The 19,256-nt window shown below is 53.3% G+C and overlaps 1 protein-coding gene and 1 pseudogene across 6 annotated transcripts in view; both read right to left on the reverse strand.

The window, feature by feature from the left end:
• On the reverse strand, positions 1 to 3,169 carry LOC133128172 (basic proline-rich protein-like; annotated as a pseudogene).
• The window catches only part of mia3 (MIA SH3 domain ER export factor 3), a 24,772-nt gene continuing 6,372 nt past the window's right edge, over positions 857 to 19,256 (reverse strand). The window contains exons 6-28 of one of the 6 annotated variants that reach the window (XM_061241364.1): positions 19,011 to 19,144; positions 15,165 to 15,296; positions 14,537 to 14,558; positions 14,145 to 14,233; positions 13,009 to 13,086; positions 12,607 to 12,717; positions 12,314 to 12,385; positions 12,005 to 12,109; positions 11,758 to 11,880; positions 11,427 to 11,529; positions 11,227 to 11,282; positions 11,013 to 11,103; positions 9,591 to 9,729; positions 7,724 to 7,886; positions 7,251 to 7,286; positions 7,086 to 7,153; positions 6,866 to 6,966; positions 6,068 to 6,181; positions 5,630 to 5,695; positions 5,145 to 5,191; positions 4,177 to 4,248; positions 3,064 to 3,297; positions 857 to 1,030 (exon numbers count right to left, since the gene is read on the reverse strand). In XM_061241364.1, the coding sequence (XP_061097348.1) occupies positions 3,187 to 3,297; positions 4,177 to 4,248; positions 5,145 to 5,191; positions 5,630 to 5,695; positions 6,068 to 6,181; positions 6,866 to 6,966; positions 7,086 to 7,153; positions 7,251 to 7,286; positions 7,724 to 7,886; positions 9,591 to 9,729; positions 11,013 to 11,103; positions 11,227 to 11,282; positions 11,427 to 11,529; positions 11,758 to 11,880; positions 12,005 to 12,109; positions 12,314 to 12,385; positions 12,607 to 12,717; positions 13,009 to 13,086; positions 14,145 to 14,233; positions 14,537 to 14,558; positions 15,165 to 15,296; positions 19,011 to 19,144 (2,033 nt within the window). In that variant the 3' untranslated portion in view covers positions 857 to 1,030; positions 3,064 to 3,186. Of the gene's footprint in view, positions 1,031 to 3,063; positions 3,298 to 4,176; positions 4,252 to 5,144; positions 5,192 to 5,629; positions 5,696 to 6,067; positions 6,182 to 6,865; positions 6,967 to 7,085; positions 7,154 to 7,250; positions 7,287 to 7,723; positions 7,887 to 9,590; positions 9,730 to 11,012; positions 11,104 to 11,226; positions 11,283 to 11,426; positions 11,530 to 11,757; positions 11,881 to 12,004; positions 12,110 to 12,313; positions 12,386 to 12,606; positions 12,718 to 13,008; positions 13,087 to 14,144; positions 14,234 to 14,536; positions 14,559 to 15,164; positions 15,297 to 19,010; positions 19,145 to 19,256 lie in introns of all 6 variants that reach the window. The other 5 variants (XM_061241363.1, XM_061241365.1, XM_061241367.1 and 2 more) reach the window with 5 other exon arrangements.

Below are 19,256 nucleotides of genomic sequence, written 5' to 3' on the forward strand. Positions count from 1 at the left end.
AGCTGTTTAACTTTTCCCTGTTTTATTACGTCTCCAATGTTCTTACAAAAATAACGCTTCGGAACAAGCCCAAAAGAAAACTATGGTCTGTAAAAACGGGTTTTTATGACGAATAACCTCAGAATCCATCATTTCTGTACCATCTTTATTAATATACAAACTGTCTGAAGAATATAGTAAAATAAGTTATACATCTGACCATTCATTTATACTTACCTTTACAATTCAATAAGCAAGGGCTGTGGGCACGAGACGGGCGCTTCTAAACATGATCCAAACCCAGCCAGAGACTTTAAAATCACAAGAATTTCCACAGGAAATCTTCTAGTTGCATAATCACAAAAATGCACTGCGTTAATGTAAAGATGGTCTACGTCTGTAAAAGCCCTACAGAGGACAGTCTGCTCTACACACGCGTGATGAGGTGTGGCATCGCCCGGCGGGACCTCGTCCTGCTGCCAGTCCCACGCAGGCTCTGAAATCCCCGCACACAAAGACACATTTGGTTTTCCTCATAATTTCATATTAACAACCTTTTTTTTTTTTTTTTTAATGGATACATGGAGTTCGTTTTTCTGTTTTGCCAGTCAGAATTAAAAAGGAAAAATAAAACAAAAAAAACATACAAGTTCAGTTCCCAAGATTGCCCCTCCCCTTAAAGAGGGGGTTGATGGGTAAGGGGCGGAGTTTAGGGTCCGTTGAAGGGCATAGTGGGCGTGTCCCTGGGGGGATGCTGTTGTGGGATGCTGTCCCGGCGGAGGTCGGGGGCCGGGTGGGGGCCCTCAGCAGTGTTCCGGGGCCCGGGGCTCGGATGGGGGCCCTCAGCAGTGTTCCGGGGCCCGGGGCCCATGTGCGGGGGCAGGGGGGCCCCAGGCATGGGAGGCCCCGCGTGGTCCCTGGCTCCGGGGGGCAGGGGCCGCGGGGGGAGGGGGTAGTCCCGCGGATCCCTCATCTCAGGCCGGTAGTCGGGGTGGCCATACGGGGGGGGGCCCCATGGGGTAGTCTCTCATGGGGGGAGCCGGACCCCGAACTGCGGGGAGAGGGAGAGGGAGAGGAACACTGGGTCAGAACCTGGGGCCACACAGACTCTAAAGATTTGCACATTTCATCACCCCCTGACTGTCCATGGGCTTGTTTCTGGGCTCCTAATGTTACATGTGCTCAACCCCTGTTCCAGGGTTATATTTAAGGGGGGGTATAGGTCAGCTCTTACAGTAAGATGGGGGGGGGGTATAGATCAGCTCTTACAGTAGGGTGGGGGTATAGATCAGCTCTTACAGTAGGGTGGGGGTGGGGGTATAGATCAGCTCTTACGGTAAGGTGGGGGCGGGGGTATAGATCAGCTCTTACAGTAGGGTGGGGGTATAGATCAGCTCTTACGGTAAGGTGGGGGCGGGGGTATAGATCAGCTCTTACAGTAGGGTGGGGGTGGGGGTATAGATCAGCTGTTACGGTAAGGTGGGGGTGGGGGTATAGGTCAGCTCTTACAGTAGGGTGGGGGTGGGGGTATAGATCAGCTCTTACAGTAGGGTGGGGGTATAGATCAGCTCTTACAGTAGGGTGGGGGTGGGGGTATAGATCAGCTCTTACAGTAGGGTGGGGGTATAGGTCAGCTCTTACAGTAGGGTGGGGGTGGGGGTATAGATCAGCTCTTACAGTCGGGTGGGGGTATAGGTCAGCTCTTACAGTAGGGTGGGGGTGGGGGTATAGATCAGCTCTTACAGTAGGGTGGGGGTATAGATCAGCTCTTACGGTAGGGTGGGGGTATAGATCAGCTCTTACGGTAGGGTGGGGGTATAGATCAGCTCTTACAGTAGGTGGGGGTATAGATCAGCTCTTACAGTAGGGTGGGGGTATAGATCAGCTCTTACAGTAGGGTGGGGGTATAGATCAGCTCTTACAGTAGGGTGGGGGTGGGGGTATAGATCAGCTCTTACGGTAGGGTGGGGGTATAGATCAGCTCTTACGGTAGGGTGGGGGTATAGATCAGCTCTTACAGTAGGGTGGGGGTATAGGTCAGCTCTTACAGTAGGGTGGGGGTATAGATCAGCTCTTATGATAGAGGGTGGGGTATAGATCAGCTCTTACAGTAGGGTGGGGGTGGGGGTATAGATCAGCTCTTACGGTAGGGTGGGGGTATAGATCAGCTCTTACGGTAGGGTGGGGGTATAGATCAGCTCTTACGGTAGGGTGGGGGTATAGATCAGCTCTTACAGTAGGGTGGGGGTATAGATCAGCTCTGACAGTAGGGTGGGGGTGGGGGTATAGATCAGCTCTTACGGTAGGGTGGGGGTGGGGGTATAGATCAGCTCTTACGGTAGGGTGGGGGTATAGATCAGCTCTTACGGTAGGGTGGGGGTATAGATCAGCTCTTACAGTAGGGTGGGGGTATAGATCAGCTCTTACAGTAGGGTGGGGGTGGGGGGTATAGATCAGCTCTTACAGTAGGGTGGGGGTATAGGTCAGCTCTTACAGTAGGGTGGGGGTATAGATCAGCTCTTACGGTAGGGTGGGGGTATAGATCAGCTCTTACGGTAGGGTGGGGGGTGGGGGTATAGATCAGCTCTTACAGTAGGGTGGGGGTATAGATCAGCTCTTACGGTAGGGTGGGGGTGGGGGTATAGATCAGCTCTTACGGTAGGGTGGGGGTATAGATCAGCTCTTACAGTAGGGTGGGGGTATAGATCAGCTCTTACAGTAGGGTGGGGGTATAGATCAGCTCTTACGGTAGGGTGGGGGTATAGATCAGCTCTTACGGTAGGGTGGGGGTATAGATCAGCTCTTACGGTAGGGTGGGGGTATAGATCAGCTCTTACGGTAGGGAGGGGGCGGGGGGTATAGATCAGCTCTTACAGTAGGGTGGGGGTATAGATCAGCTCTTACGGTAGGGTGGGGGTATAGATCAGCTCTTACGGTAGGGTGGGGGTATAGATCAGCTCTTACGGTAGGGTGGGGGTATAGATCAGCTCTTACAGTAGGGTGGGGGTATAGATCAGCTCTTACGGTAGGGTGGGGGTATAGATCAGCTCTTACGGTAGGGTGGGGGTATAGATCAGCTCTTACGGTAGGGAGGGGGCGGGGGTCCGTAGGGCCGGGGGGGTCCGTAGGGGCCCATGCCATGGCGGGGAGGGGGCAGGCGGGGCTCGTGTGCCAGGGGCCCAGGGGGCATCATGGGAAGGTGGCCGTTCAGGGGGGGGCCGTGGGGAGGGGGGGGCCCCAGTCCTTTGGGCGGTCCGGCATGGACACGTCCCGGATGGGAGAGGCCAGGAAGGACGGCCCGCCAGACTTGGACAGCCTCTGTGGGCAGAAGGAGCAGAGAACGGAAATGAGAACTTAAAACAGCAAAATGAGCGTTTCTGCTGCCCGCACCACCGGAGGTGCCAGTGAGAATCCTGCAATTCATTTCTGCAAAAGTGCGGGTTAATAAAACACACACACACACACACCCGTGCACAAGCATACACACACATGCTCAGAATCACACACATGCTCACACAGTCTCTCTCTCCCTGTTACACACACGGTCACACACGGTCACACACACGGTCACACACACGGTCACACACACACACACGGTCACACACACGGTCACACACGTTACTGTAAAAACCAGTCCGCTTGATCAAATGGCCCACAGCAGTAATTGATCAGGTGAGTGAAAGTTAGACGACCCTTCCAGAAGCTCGACACGATTAATCCACGGCAACAGCACGTTAACAACCAGCGCAGAGACTCCACACCGCAGATGAGCAGAAGGCCCATTTAAACAGCCCTGTTCGGAAAGCGCACGCTTCCTGCTTCCTGTAGATCGGGGGGTCCCCAACTCCAGTCCTGATTGGCTGCAGCCACTCCAGGTTTTTTCCTTTCAATCAGCAGCCAATTGCACACTTAGAAACAAGGTGCATACACAGACTGTGCAGCCAATCACCAACCAGTAACCAGTAAGTGACATTAAGTTCTGCACTTAAACCAGCAGACACAGAACTGGAGTTTGAGATCCCCTCTGTTAATGAATAATCTGGAAACACCCCTAAATCTGTCAGGGGGAAACCGGGTACAGGCGGGGTGAGCACGGGGCGAGGCCTGCGATTGGTCAGTTCATCCAGCCACCCACAGGAAGCACACACCAGCGGCCCCTCAGGGGCCCGGGGCCCCAGCCCCAGCCTCCATACTCACGGCATCGGGGCCCTCAGGGGGGGGCTCTGGGACCACAAGGGGGGGTTCTGGGGAGGGGTCCAGGGGGGCACCCTGCTTTACAGCAGGGCCGTCCCGTCAGACAGGGGGAGGAGAGGAGAGAACACGTGACTCACAGCGGGGGAGGGAGGAGGGAGGAGGGAGAGAGAGAGGGGAGGAAGAGGAGAGAGGGGGGGGAGGAGAGAGGAGGAGGAGGAGAGAGGAGGGGGAGGAGGAGAGAAGAGGAGAGAGGAAAGGGAGGAGAGAGGAGGGGGAGGAGGAGGAGGAGAGAGGAGGAGAGAGAGAGGAGGAGAGAGGAAGAGGAGGAGGAAGAGGAGGAGAGAGGAGGAAGAGGAGGGGGGAGGAGGAGAGAGGAGGAGAGAGGAGGAGAGGAGGAGAGAGAGAGGAAGAGGAGGAGAGAGGAGAGAGGAGGAGAGAGGAGGAGAGAGGAGGAGGAGAGAGGAGGGGGAGGAGAAAGGAGGGGGAGGAGGAGAGAGGGGGAGAGAGAGGGGGAGAGAGGAGAGAGGAGGAGAGAGAGGAAGAGGAGGAGAGAGGAGGGAGAGAGAGAGGAAGAGGAGGAGAGAGGAGGGAGAGAGGAGAGAGGAGGAGAGAGGGGGGAAGAGGAAGAGGAGGAGAGAGGAGGGGGAGGAGGATTTCAGCCTTACGATGGCCGGACGTCCTGTTCCTCCCAGGACAGCCCCGTATTTGCCCGTACTCCTTACCCCAATTATTCCACTTATAAAATAAATCTCCACAGTTTCAGCTGCTTGGACATTCAACATCCACTCTGCAAACACTGTCACCTATTAAGAGCTCGTAAAAGCCCACCGCAGAGACGTATTTATGCACCTTAGAGCCCTTTAGGCTAAACACACACCCGAGTCACACAAAACATTACAAATCTGAAAACTGAACAAATTATCGTTGAGCGTGAATAAATAAGTGAAGTGTTTTTTGGCCGATAAACTCACCGATACATCCAGGGAGCTGGGGGAGGATGTCCGTGGGACACACACATCTGGAGAGAGGGAGAGGGAGAGAGCGTTAGCCCCGAGAGAGCGTTAGCCCCGAGAGAGCGTTAGCCCCGAGAGACCTTTAGCCCTGAGAGACCGTTAGCCCTGAGAGAGCGTTAGCCCCGAGAGACCTTTTAGCACTGTCCCTGAGCAGGATTATTCAGCTACCCATGTATACAGGAGTACGGTCAACATTACAAAAAAAGAAAATGGCATAATCTGAATACAAACCTAACCAGAAGAATAAGGACCGACATTCAGAATGCAGTGTGCACGGAAGAGTGGTCACAGACTGACAGACACAGACAGACACAGACAGACACAGACAGGCAGACAGACAGACACAGACAGACACAGACAGACAGACACAGACAGACACAGACAGACACAGACAGACACAGACAGACAGACACACACGCACACACACAGACGCACAGACGCACCAGGTCTGGGGGGCAGCGGGTGCCCGAGATCAGAGAACCTTCCGTGGGGCTCCGAGGGGGGGCGTCCTGAGGGGGGAGAAGGGGGATGAGCTCTGTCCAAAAACCTCCCCATGACCCAGCCTGGTCCCAGCACCAAGCCCCGACCCAACCCTACCACACCTCCCCCAGCACAGGGTCCCTGAGCGGACAGGAGAGGTAGGGATGCAGTTTCAAGCAGGAGAGGATGTGACATCATCAGGCAAAGGAAGAAGGAAGTCCAGAGAGAGAGCGGAGGGGCTCAGAACAGTGGAAGGAAGAAGGAATAAAGGGATGGATGGAAGAGGTCAGAGGTCAGAAGCCACAGCATGGGTCAGAGAGAGAACTCAGGAGGGATGGACAGAAGACTGGAGGAAGGTGATGAGGACGGTGAGAGCGTGCGGGGGGGGGGGGTCCACTCACCGAAGGGCTCGGCTCTTCGGCCCACGGGGGCGGAGGGGGGGCGGCCGGGGCCCTCCATCATCAGAGGGGGGGACGGGGCACCCCCACTCACAGGGGAGGGGCCGAACGAGTCACCTGCGCGAACCAGTGACAGCGTTTACACCACAGCATCCAATCAGTGACAGCGTTTACACCACAGCATCCAATCAGTGACAGCGTTTACACCACAGCATCCAATCAGTGACAGCGCTCAAACAAGAGTCAGGAAGTCCCCCCCCCCCCACGACACAAAACAAACAACAGAGATCGTCCCTCGGTCGCCATAGAAACGGAGAACATTCTGGCTTCACTGAAATCGGATTTGTTCTTTTCCACGTCTTCTCATTTTCAAGAGTAACTGCACTTGCGTTTCAGCCCGGCTCTCTTCTACAGTTTTATAATAGTGCATTCTGGGGTGGGTAGAGGAGGGCCCTCATTTGCATAAGGTATTCTCTAACCAATCACGTGCCGGCAGTGTCATATTGATCCTTAACTTTGACTTTGAAAATGAGCCGTTAAAATAAAGTAAAGCAACATTTGTAGCCGTCAATAATTTTGCAATATCTGATTGACATTTGTATGAACTGAAAAGGGCACTCTGATATCATGTTTGGGGTCTGACTCCCCTTTACATCATGAAAGCATGTTGTGTTGCGTGCAGTAGTCAGGACCGTGTGGGGCTGTGTTTAGGGGCATCGTGGGGCTGTGTTTAGGGGCTGTGTTTGGGGGCATCGTGGGGCTGTGTTTAGGGGCTGTGTTTGGGGGAGCCGCAGGACTGACCTCCCCTGCGCATGGGCAGGATCTGGGGGTCGGGGCGTCCCGGCGTGGGCTTGAAGAGCGGCCTCTGGAACTCCACCAGCTTATCGCTCACCTCCACCAGCCTGAGAACCACACAGCACAGCGGGGTCACAGCGGGGTCACAGCGGGGTCACAGCGGGGTCAGAGCGGGGTCAGAGCGGGGTCAGAGCGGGGTCAGAGCGGGGTCAGGGGTCAGACTCACTTCTGCCGGAGGTTAGCCGTCTCTCTCTTCTCCTCCACCAGAGCTCTCTCTGCTGAACGGGCATTAAGCTGCGGAGAGAGGGATAGAGAGAGAGAAAGATTAATTCCTCTCCTCTCTAGAACACAGTGCTGTTACTTTTGTAAGAAACGGCCATTTTCCTCTTACCCAGTTCTCATGAGCCTTCTTTTCATGAGATGCAATCTGAGGAGACAGAAAGAGGAGAATTAATGACTGAAAAAGCGAGGTAGAGAGGTGGTGCGTTAGCAGTGTTGGCACTCTGGTTAGTGGAGTGGTGCGTTAGCGAGGTGGTGTGTTAGCAGTGTTAGCGGTATTAGTACTCTAGTGAGGTGGTCTGTTAGCAGTGTTAGCAGTGTTGGTACTCTGGTTAGCGAGGTGCTGTGTTAGCATTGTTAGCAGTGTTGGTACTCCGGTTAGCGGGGCGGGACGTTAGCGGGGCGGGGCGTTAGGGGGGCGGGGCGTTAGGGGGGCGGTGCGTTAGCGGGGCGGTGCGTTTGCGGGGCGGTGCGTTAGCGGGGCGGGGCGTAAGCGGGGCGGGGCGTAAGCGGGGCGTTAGCGGGGCGGGGCGTTAGCGGGGCGGTGCGTTAGTGGGGCGGTGTGTTAGCGGGGTCAGCGCTCACCTGGGTCTTGTAGGAGCGCTCGGTTTTCTGCAGCTCCTCCTCGATCTCCTGGATGCGGACCTTGTAGGCCCGGAGCTCCTCCTCCGCACGCAGGGCCTTCCCGTCCACCTCCGTCAGCCGCGTCTCCTTCTGCCGCCGCTCAAACTCCTCCTGCGTCAGCTTCCTGTAACGCACAGAGCCCGCCTCCATCAGCATCACATGCACAGACACCCTGTCTGTCAGAGTCAGACCCCCACAGACCCCATCTGTCAGCCTCACACCCCCACAGACCCCATCTGTCAAGAGTCACACCCTCACAGACCCCATCTGTCAGAGTCATACCCCCCACACCGCCCAGCACAGAGTCATACCCCCACACCACCCAGCACAGAGTCACACCCCCACACCGCCCAGCACAGTCACACCCCCACACTGCCCAGCACAGTCACACCCCCACACCGCGCAGCACACAGTCACACCCCCACACTGCCCAGCACAGTCACACCCCCACACTGCCCAGCACAGTCACACCCCCACATCGCCCAGCACAGTCACACCCCCACACCGCCCAGCACACAGTCACACCCCCACACTGCCCAGCACAGTCACACCCCCACACCGCCCAGCACAGTCACACCCCCACACCGCCCAGCACACAGTCACACCCCCACACCCCCACACCGCCCAGCACAGTCACACCCCCACACCGCCCAGCACAGTCACACCCCCACACCGCCCAGCACAGTCACACCCCCACACCGCCCAGCACACAGTCACACCCCCACACTGCCCAGCACAGTCACACCCCCACACCGCCCAGCACAGTCACACCCCCACACTGCCCAGCACAGTCACACCCCCACACTGCCCAGCACAGTCACACCCCCACACCGCGCAGCACACAGTCACACCCCCACACTGCCCAGCACAGTCACACCCCCACACCGCCCAGCACAGAGTCACACCCCCACACCGCCCAGCACAGTCACACCCCCACACCGCCCAGCACAGAGTCACACCCCCACACCGCTCAGCACAGTCACACCCCCACACTGCCCAGCACAGTCACACCCCCACACCGCTCAGCACAGTCACACCCCCACACTGCCCAGCACAGAGTCACACCCCCACACCGCTCAGCACAGTCACACCCCCACACTGCCCAGCACAGTCACACCCCCACACCGCCCAGCACACAGTCACACCCCCACACCGCCCAGCACAGTCACACCCCCACACTGCCCAGCACAGTCACACCCCCACACTGCCCAGCACAGTCACACCCCCACACCGCCCAGCACAGAGTCACACCCCCACACCGCTCAGCACAGTCACACCCCCACACTGCCCAGCACAGTCACACCCCCACACTGCCCAGCACAGTCACACCCCCACACCGCCCAGCACACAGTCACACCCCCACACCGCGCAGCACAGTCACACCCCCACACCGCCCAGCACAGTCACACCCCCACACCGCCCAGCACACAGTCACACCCCCACACCGCGCAGCACAGTCACACCCCCACACCGCCCAGCACAGTCACACCCCCACACCGCCCAGCACAGAGTCACACCCCCACACCCCCACACCGCCCAGCACAGTCACACCCCCACACCGCCCAGCACAGTCACACCCCCACACCGCCCAGCACAGAGTCACACCCCCACACCCCCACACCGCCCAGCACAGTCACACCCCCACACCGCCCAGCACAGTCACACCCCCACACCGCCCAGCACAGAGTCACACCCCCACACCCCCACACCGCCCAGCACAGTCACACCCCCACACCGCCCAGCACAGTCACACCCCCACACCGCCCAGCACACAGTCACACCCCCACACCCCCACACCGGGCTCTGGGCCCCCAGGCCACACACTCACTGCTGCAGGGCGTTCTCCTTCTGCTGGTACAGCTCGTTCATGATCTCCAGCTTCTGCTGGATGGTGTGGAACTGGCCCTGCAGCCGGGCCTGCTCCCCCTGCAGGGCCGCTCTCTCGTGTTCCAGGGCCTGGATCCGCTCTGCGGGGCGAGAGGCACCGTCACGGGGGACAGACATCCACCCTGCTCCCCAAACTGAGCAACAGGCCTGTCCTACAACACATCACTCAGTCCATTCACCAACCAACACATCACCCAGTCTATTCACCAACCAACACATCACTCAGTCCATTCACCAACCAACACATCAACTCAGTCCATTCACCAACCAACACATCACTCAGTCCATTCACTCAGTCCATTCACCAACCAACACATCAACTCAGTCCATTCACCAACCAACACATCACTCAGTCCATTCACTCAGTCCATTCACCAACCAACACATCAACTCAGTCCATTCACCAACCAACACATCACTCAGTCCATTCACCAACCAACACATCACCCAGTCTATTCACCAACCAACACATCACCCAGTCCATTCACCAACCAATACATCACTCAGTCCATTCACCAACCAACACATCACTCAGTCCATTCACTCAGTCCATTCACCAACCAACACATCACTCAGTCCATTCACCAACCAACACATCACTCAGTCCATTCACCAACCAACACATCACTCAGTCCATTCACTCAGTACATTCACCAACCAACACATCACTCAGTCCATTCACCAACCAACACATCACTCAGTCCATTCACTCAGTACATTCACCAACCAACACATCACTCAGTCCATTCACCAACCAACACATCACCCAGTCTATTCACCAACCAACACATCACCCAGTCTATTCACCAACCAACACATCACTCAGTCCATTCACCAACCAACACATCACTCAGTCCATTCACCAACCAACACATCACCCAGTCCATTCACCAACCAACACATCAACTCAGTCCATTCACCAACCAACACATCACTCAGTCCATTCACCAACCAACACATCACTCAGTCCATTCACCAACCAACACATCACTCAGTACATTCACCAACCAACACACTTCTGCTCTTAATTACTTAATTGGCTCAATCCTATCTGGGTCTGGCATTTGTGTATATTCACCGGCTACAGCCACAGACTGCAGGTGTATCCTAAAGACTTTACTGCGCTCAAGTACAGGAGTGAACCAGTGTAGTTTAACGAGCCGTCAGAAAACTAAAACTAAGGTAACTGGTTGGAACAAACACCAGCATGCAGACCAGACCTCTAGGACGATAGTTTCACAGCCCTAAGTCTAGGGAATGGTCATGTTCTGAAAGAGGGAGTCTCTCTCTCTCTCTCTCTCTCTCTCTCTCTCTCTCCCTCTCCCTCTCCCTCTCTCTCTCTCTCTCTCTCTCTCTCTCATACCTTCCAGGTTGTGTCTCTCTTTCTCCTCTGCGAGAAGCTTCTCGAGGTAACGGTTCCTCTCTTCCTCTACGATGGAGAGCGTGGTCTTCACCTGTGGCCAAAAACGAAGCGTCAGTCATTCACCCGTGCAGGCAGGTCACATGACCCCTGACCCCTGACCCCACACTGGCTCACAGTGCCATGGCAACAAAGTCAGACCGCGGGGAGGACTCACCCGAGAGACGTCCAGCATCTGCTTAATCCTCGCCTTCATCGCCTCGCTTTTCTTCTCTGAGACCAGAGGACAAAGAGCTCATTAAAACACACACTCACACACACTCACGCTGCACACACACTCTCACGCTGCACTCACACACACTCACTCACACACTCTCACACTCTCACGCTGCACTCACACACACACAGTGCACTCACCTGCGGTCTCCCCGTTAGCCAGCCCTGCAGCGCCCCCTCTGTGCAGCTCAGTGCCATCGCACGCCTCCAGCTGTCTGAGCTCCGTGATGCAGTCCGAAAGCACCTGCACACACACGCACACGCACACACACACGCATAAATACACACATATAAGACAGCCATATAAACCCATAAAGCCTGTCACTAGCCCCACATCCTTCATAATAAGAGCACAGCCATATAAACCCATAAAGCCTGTCACTAGCCCCACATCCTTCATAATAAGAGCGCAGCCATATAAACCCATAAAGCCTGTCACTAGCCCCACATCCTTCATAATAAGAGCGCTCGCCTCGATCTCGTTCTCCTTGCGCTCCAGGACGTCCCCCAGCTCCTGCTGGGACCTCTGCAGCACTTTGATCTTCTCGCTCAGCTCCCTGTGCCGCTCCTCCCAGTCCCGCGCCTCCCGCAGGAGCTGCAGCCCAGAGAAACAGGAGGTGAGAGCAGGTTCTTCCTGCGCTTTTAACGTGAAATTCAACAGCTTTTCAAGGTGCTGGGAGTTCCTCCCGGAGCCCAAAAGCACGCTGTGAGTTTCTTACGTTTTTCTTCTTCTCCTTCAGAGCGGAGTTCTCCTTCTGGAAGGAGGTGACCTGGGCCTTCAGCGCCTCCTCCCTCAGCCGCGCCTCGTCCATCAGCAGCTGCACCTGCGGGGAGAAGGGTACCATGGCAACCCAACCGCCAACACAACCGACAGCCAAACGACAGCCGGCTCATTCAGCTCAAACCAGCACACATCAAAGGTAACCACCAATCAGAGGTTATAAAACTCCACATAACAAGCAGACTCCATCAACCCCCGAAATAATGGCTTCTGCCAAGCTATGAAATCCATAATAACAATAACATACCTTTGAAAGTTCGTCCTTGTTGCCTTTCACGATATGTTTCAGCTTTTCCATTTCTTTTTCCGTCTTTGAGATCTGTCCAGAACAGAAAAATGTTTTTATGTTTGTCAATGTCTGCAACAAAAGTTTCAGGTCCTTTCCCTGCAAACATCAATTTTAGTTCTGTGTGTGTGATGTGTAAAAGCCCTGGTAATTGAGCGCGTGCGCTGCAGTAACAGCAGGGGGCGCTGCAGTAACAGCTGCAGTAACAGCAGGGGGCGCTGCAGTAGCAGCAGGGGGCGCTGTGCCGGTCTCACCTGGGCGCTCTGCTCCTGGTTCCTCCTCCTCTCAGCCTCCATCTCGCCCCGCAGACTCTGCAGCTGCACCCGGCTCTGCTCACTCCTCTGCTGCAGACGCTCACAGGACTCCTGACAGAGAACAGGAAACAGACGCAGGGTCATCTCTGCACAGAGAGGATCTCTGATTATGGGGACAGGAAACAGACGCAGGGTCATCTCTGCACAGAGAGGATCTCTGATTATGGGGACAGGAAACAGACACAGGGTCATCTCTGCACAGTTCCAGTCCAAACTCACAAAGCAGGATCCTTAGGTTAATTGGATAATTTCCCTGAGTACGAACAGACCGGGTCGTATGAACAGACCGGGTCGTAAGAACAGACCGGGTCCTACAGGACTGGTCTCACACCAGAACCTCACCTTCAGTTCTGCGTTCTCGAGCTCAGTGGAGCTGGCGCACTTTTCTGACTCCTTTAAAAGAGCTTCACTCGCCACGATCTGAAACACAACAACACACATTAGAGATTAACAGGGTGTGCCTGACTCACGCACACAGACTCTCCCGCGCATGCACAGACTCTCCCGCACGCGCACAGACTCACACACGCGCACAGACTCACACACGGGCACAGACTCTCCCGCACGCGCACAGACTCACACACGGGCACAGACTCTCCCGCGCACGCACAGACTCACACACGCGCACAGACTCACACACGGGCACAGACTCTCCCGCACGCGCACAGACTCACACACGGGCACAGACTCTCCCGCGCACGCACAGACTCACACACGCGCACAGACTCACACACGGGCACAGACTCTCCCGCACGCGCACAGACTCACACACGCGCACAGACTCACACGCACGCACAGACTCACACGCACGCACAGACTCACACGCACGCACAGACTCACACGCACGCACAGACTCACACGCACGCACAGACTCACACGCACGCACAGACTCACACGCACGCACAGACTCACACGCACGCACAGACTCACACGCACGCACAGACTCACACGCGCGCACAGACTCTCCCGCGCTTGCACAGACTCTCCCGCGCACGCACAGACTCACACGCACGCACAGACTCACACGCACGCACAGACTCACACGCACGCACAGACTCTCCCGCACGCGCACAGACTCACACACGGGCACAGACTCTCCCGCGCATGCACAGACTCACACGCACGCACAGACTCGCACACGCGCATACTCTCACACACGCGCACAGACTCTCCCGCGCATGCACAGACTCACACACGCGCACAGACTCACACACGCGCACAGACTCTCCCGCGCATGCACAGACTCACACGCGCATACTCTCACACACGCGCACAGACTCACACACGCGCACAGACTCACACACGCGCACAGACTCACACACGCGCACAGACTCACACACGCGCACAGACTCACACGCACGCACAGACTCGCACGCACGCACAGACTCTCCCGCGCATGCACAGACTCACACGCACGCACAGACTCTCACGCGCGCACAGACTCTCACATGCACACGTGTGCACACGTGAAAACGTACCTTCTCCTTGAGCTGGGAGATTTTGGTGAGCGCATCAGACTTCTCATCACAGAGCTGCGTTATTCTCAGAGCAAGCTGCTTTTCTGTCACTGATGCAGAGAAAAAACAAAACCGTCAAGAGCCACCAAAACACACTCACACCCGAAACACAACTCCAGAACACAGCCATCAAAACACACACACACACACCCCAAACACAACTCCAGAACACAGCCACCAAAACACACTCACACCAATACTATGACTCCAGACCACAGCCACAAAAACACACTCACACCAATACTATGACTCCAGAATACACTCACACCGAAAATGTGAATGCAGAAAGCAGGCTGCTACATCATGTTAAAGAGTGAAATAATTTGCTCAAGTAAGTTATATACAAAACTTACACAGATAGGTCTTGCTTCTGACCTGGAGAATGAGAGACAAAGAAAAACAAATGTATAAACGGCAGGTAGGCCACAGGTAGACACTGTGCACAGTCACCATGGTTACACTATGTTACAGCACTGACTGTCTATCTTAATGCTCGTGTCCCATGGGCTGTGGCTGTGGCTGTGGCTGGGGGCTGGGGGCTGGGGGCTGGGGGCTGGGGGCTGGGGCTGGGGCTGGGGCTGGGGCTGGGGCTGGGGCTGGGGCTGGGGCTGGGGCCTGGGGCCTGGGGCCTGGGGGCTGTGCTTCATGTCTGCTAGACTGACTCTAGATAATGGTGTCCTGGCACTGCACTAATAATAATCATAGCTGAAGATAAAAAGCTAAAAAGGCACTGCTAAGGCCTGTCCACAACAAGAAAGATAACCATAACAATAGTTATTAGTTCTTGGTGTGGATGCCCACATAGTTATGGTTGTGATTATAGTGATGGTTGCAGTTATGGTTGTAGCTGCGGTTGCAGTTATGGTTGTAGTTGTAGTTGTGGTTATGCTTGTAGTTGTAGTTGTAGTTGCGGTTATGGTTGTAGTTGTGGTTGTAGTTGTAGTTGTGGCTGTAGTTGTAGTTGTACAGGAGAGAGCTCACCGCGAGGACGCTCCTCCACAGGAAGGCGATGACGGTGACGATGCCCACGGCCGCGGTGCTGGCCACGGCTCTCCAGGGAACGCCCCGGAACGTGGGGCCGGGCTGCCAGTCCTCCGGGAGCGCCGCGATGAGCTGAGACCAATCACAACACAGGTCACAACACCGGGGCAGGGCCGAGACCAATCACAACACAGGTCACAACACCGGGGCAGGGCCGAGACCAATCACAACACAGGTCACAACACCGGGGCAGGGCCGAGACCAATCACAACACAGGTCACAACACCGGGGCAGGGCCGAGACCAATCACAACACAGGTCACAACACCGGGGCAGGGCCGAGACCAATCACAACACAGGTCACAACACCGGGGCAGGGCCGAGACCAATCACAACACAGGTCACAACACCGGGGCAGGGCCGAGACCAATCACAACACAGCAGCAGGGCTGAGACCAACCACAACAAAGATCCTCATTGTGTTTTAGATTTCATCATGAACCAAAGGTGAAATTTCAGTGTGCTTTGGGATCCAGCCCCCGCCTCTCCACAAACACTAGTGTCTCACGGGAGAAAACAGGAACAATTCCACATTTTAATCGCAGTCTGGCAGCCTTTCATTTACTTTGATTACTTTCATTTCCCGCCTGCATTTGGCCCGGTTACCGTTTTACTTTGCTTAATATAACAACACGCCCACTATGGCATGAGAAACAATACAGAATCAGGAACCAAATAACTCCTTAATGTGCAGTTTTTCCAAGAGTACTTAATACCGAATGCTTCATTGCAGAATACCACTTCCCTTACTGCTAACTAGACATTCCAAACATAAAAACGTATTTTAGCGAGCCATCAAGCAAATTCAATAATGAGCAGGAGATACTGTAATTCAACACGGAGACTGGCCTTCAATACACCACACCGCACCGCTGCTGCCCCGCAAACAAAAGCCTTCCATGACTTTGACCTGAACTATAGACTTGAAAGAACGAGTTCCCAGCACACAAATACACAACACAGAAGATATTATCATCCCGTAAACACCTAGCTAACCTAGATTTAGCTGAAGACAATCAACAGCACAGCCCAGCGCGCCTGCAGTCCCTACTGACCACCTTAGTCAGAGAAAGCGAAAGCAAAGGAGCTAGGCTTAATCGGGAATTAGTCACAACAACAGGTTGAGCAAAGCAGCAACATAAACTAAGTATAAGTATTTATATGCTTGTGTGTTGAAATGAGAACGTGGAAATTCCTCAGGAAGTACGTTTCGACTATGGGTCCAAAACAATTTCTGTCCGTGAACTATGCACTTCCACCCAGCTTAGGCTTCTAAACAAGAAAACAAGCTTTCAGATTAGGTTAAGCAAGGGCTCCAAGCAGCCAGTATTAGTCATTGTGCTGATATTATGCTGTATATATTGTTGTATTGTAACTGAGACACGGCGCACAACACAACGGAAACAAAAACAAAAGCAACCTCAAACATAAGGTAACCTAAGGTTAGGTTCAAATGACGTAAGTTATTGCCAACAAGGTAGCTAACGTTATCAATTTTAGCTGGTAGCATGTCAACTCACTAGCGAGCAAACGCAACCAGCTGGCTGCACACGGAACAGCTTAAAGCTAAAAGTAGCCAACACAAGAAAAAGGAAACAAGCCGCTTACATCGCCGATAGCCTTGATGAATAAGACGTAAAATGCAGTCGCATCGTTGAGTGCCGGGGCGAAAGAGGGGATCGCTTCTTCAGAATCCATCACGCCGCTAAACCGTTACGTTAACCCGCTAGCAAATATACACCCTCGCTAGCAAGCAGACGTTTTTCTTCAAATCCGGTAGTAAGTCATCAGTCCATTGGGGTAGCGTGCATATCAACGGCCTGAAATTCAGAACCACTTCCACTGAAATGCACTTAATGTCAGTTAGCTAATATTAGCAGCTAGAAAGCTAGCCACCTCACCTAGCCAGCTAGCCTACCTTCCAACAGTAAGAACGGCTCAACCTTTGAGGCCTCGAAAAGTGAGATTAAGGTTCATGTAGAGAGCGGAACCAAATTATAAACATTCATACTTTTACAATATGAACAAAAGCGCAACTGTCACTCTAAATATTTTTTTAATAAAACGAGCAGACGTCAGATATCCGGCTTCCCCCTTCTGTCCGTAGCTAAGCAAGTGAACTTCAGCCTCCGGTAAGAACACGTCGGCAATGATAATACGCATGCGCGGTGAACGCTAACCTTTCGCCGTGTTGACAGCAAGCACCCCACCCCCCCCTTTCTCTCTCTATTTGCCAGCTATTTTGTTACCGTCCTGTAGTTCTGCATTTCTAGTACATTCTGGCGTTCCAGAGTGGCTGGTTTTATCTTCACCAGACAGTTGACAAAACAGCAGACTATATTACAGAAATATGCACAACGGAAACGCGGAAGGTTACCACAATATCTGCGTCTGACGTAAAGTTACCACACCATCTGCGCCTGACGTAAATATCCATCACGTTGCGTCAACATTTCATTACACGTCCGAAATAAAACTTTGTTAAAAAGCCTCAGTTCCTATATAGTTCGATAACATTAAACCATCGCTGTGCGACACATTATCGTCAGAGTGCAAAAAAACCCCGCTTCAAGCAGCAATTAAATTGAAATATGTGATTCAGCAAACGGGATTGGCCATCGACAGGAGTAAACAATGTGCAGGCTCGTAATGCATCAGGTAACAGTAATCCAGCAGGCTTCATTATATGCACATTACAATCTGGTTGCCTTAAGAGTTTCACAATTATACGAGGTGTGCAATGCATTAAAACGAATTTGAGATTACATTATGCCATGTCTCTAGTTTGTAGAGAGATCTGCAGAAAAACCGTAATTGTCATGCAGAATCCTTTACTACATATTAATTATCTTCACTCCCATTACTTCGTTAATTAAAAATGTTGTTCACAGATTTTTTTTTTCTTAAGAATTTGGATGCCGATTCAGCCAATTGATTAAAGATCGAATGAAGAGTCAACATCCTACCTCAATTCCTCTGATGTGTGGCTGCCGTATGTCAACACAGAGCCCTCCAATTTAGAAACTGAATTTCAGATTGGACAATGCATTGACATATACATAATGTCTCATGGTGCATAAAAGCTCAATCAAATCAATCACACGCAAGTTCTCTTATCGGCTGAAGACTGGCAGGTAATTCCAGCCAATTGCAGCTGCCAAAACGGTCTTATCTGCCAGCTCATTGGCAGATAAGACAACTCTTATCTACTGAAGATGCTGATAACATCAGCTATTATCAACAGAAGCAATGAGCCCACCTAACTGCCACACATTATGAGAGCAGCACAAACAAAGGCGGTATCTGGGCCTTCCCCTTCTGAAAAGGTAGCCCATCTACCATATGGTGTTCAAATAAGGAACTGAAGTGTTTTCTACTTGAGTTAAAGCAAGTGGACACTGTGACTAGTCCTGTATGTGCAAATAGTGCAGCTTTTCAATTCTCCTGAGTTGAAGATGATCTTGTTTTGGTGCATGCGCACCATGCAACCCATCTCTAAGCTGCACGTGACAATCTGACAACAAAAAATGACTGCACTCCACACCTAGTTGAAGATGTGTTACATTACATTAAGGCTACATTTCTGCAACTACCTTAGTTATATATGTAACATTACAACAAAAACAAAAAAACATTATGACTTGGTAACAACACTGCAGCTTCATACATGCCAATAAATTATATTAGCGAGAAAAAATATCACATTGTAGGAGACATAAAAATAGGCTATATGTACAAATGTAATTGTGCAACCCTCATGCATAGCATGTTAGAGCAGAAGTCTCACCATGTCTGTGTAAACTCCGCAGCACTCCTGCGCCAGGAGGAGAAGGCCACCCATCTCTGACAGAATGGACAAAGAGGGCGGCTCCTCCGGCTCCTCTTCAGGGTAATCAGAAACGCTTGTGGAATCCAGAGATCCTGCCGATACAGTTTAAAGAGGTCACAACAGGTGTTGCGTGTCGTCAACTAAAACTACATTTAAAACTTAAACTACGTCTCCACATTAAAGGAGAATACAAATATAAAACTT

Source organism: Conger conger, chromosome 5 (assembly GCF_963514075.1).
Source record: "Conger conger chromosome 5, fConCon1.1, whole genome shotgun sequence".
NCBI lineage: Eukaryota > Metazoa > Chordata > Actinopteri > Anguilliformes > Congridae > Conger > Conger conger.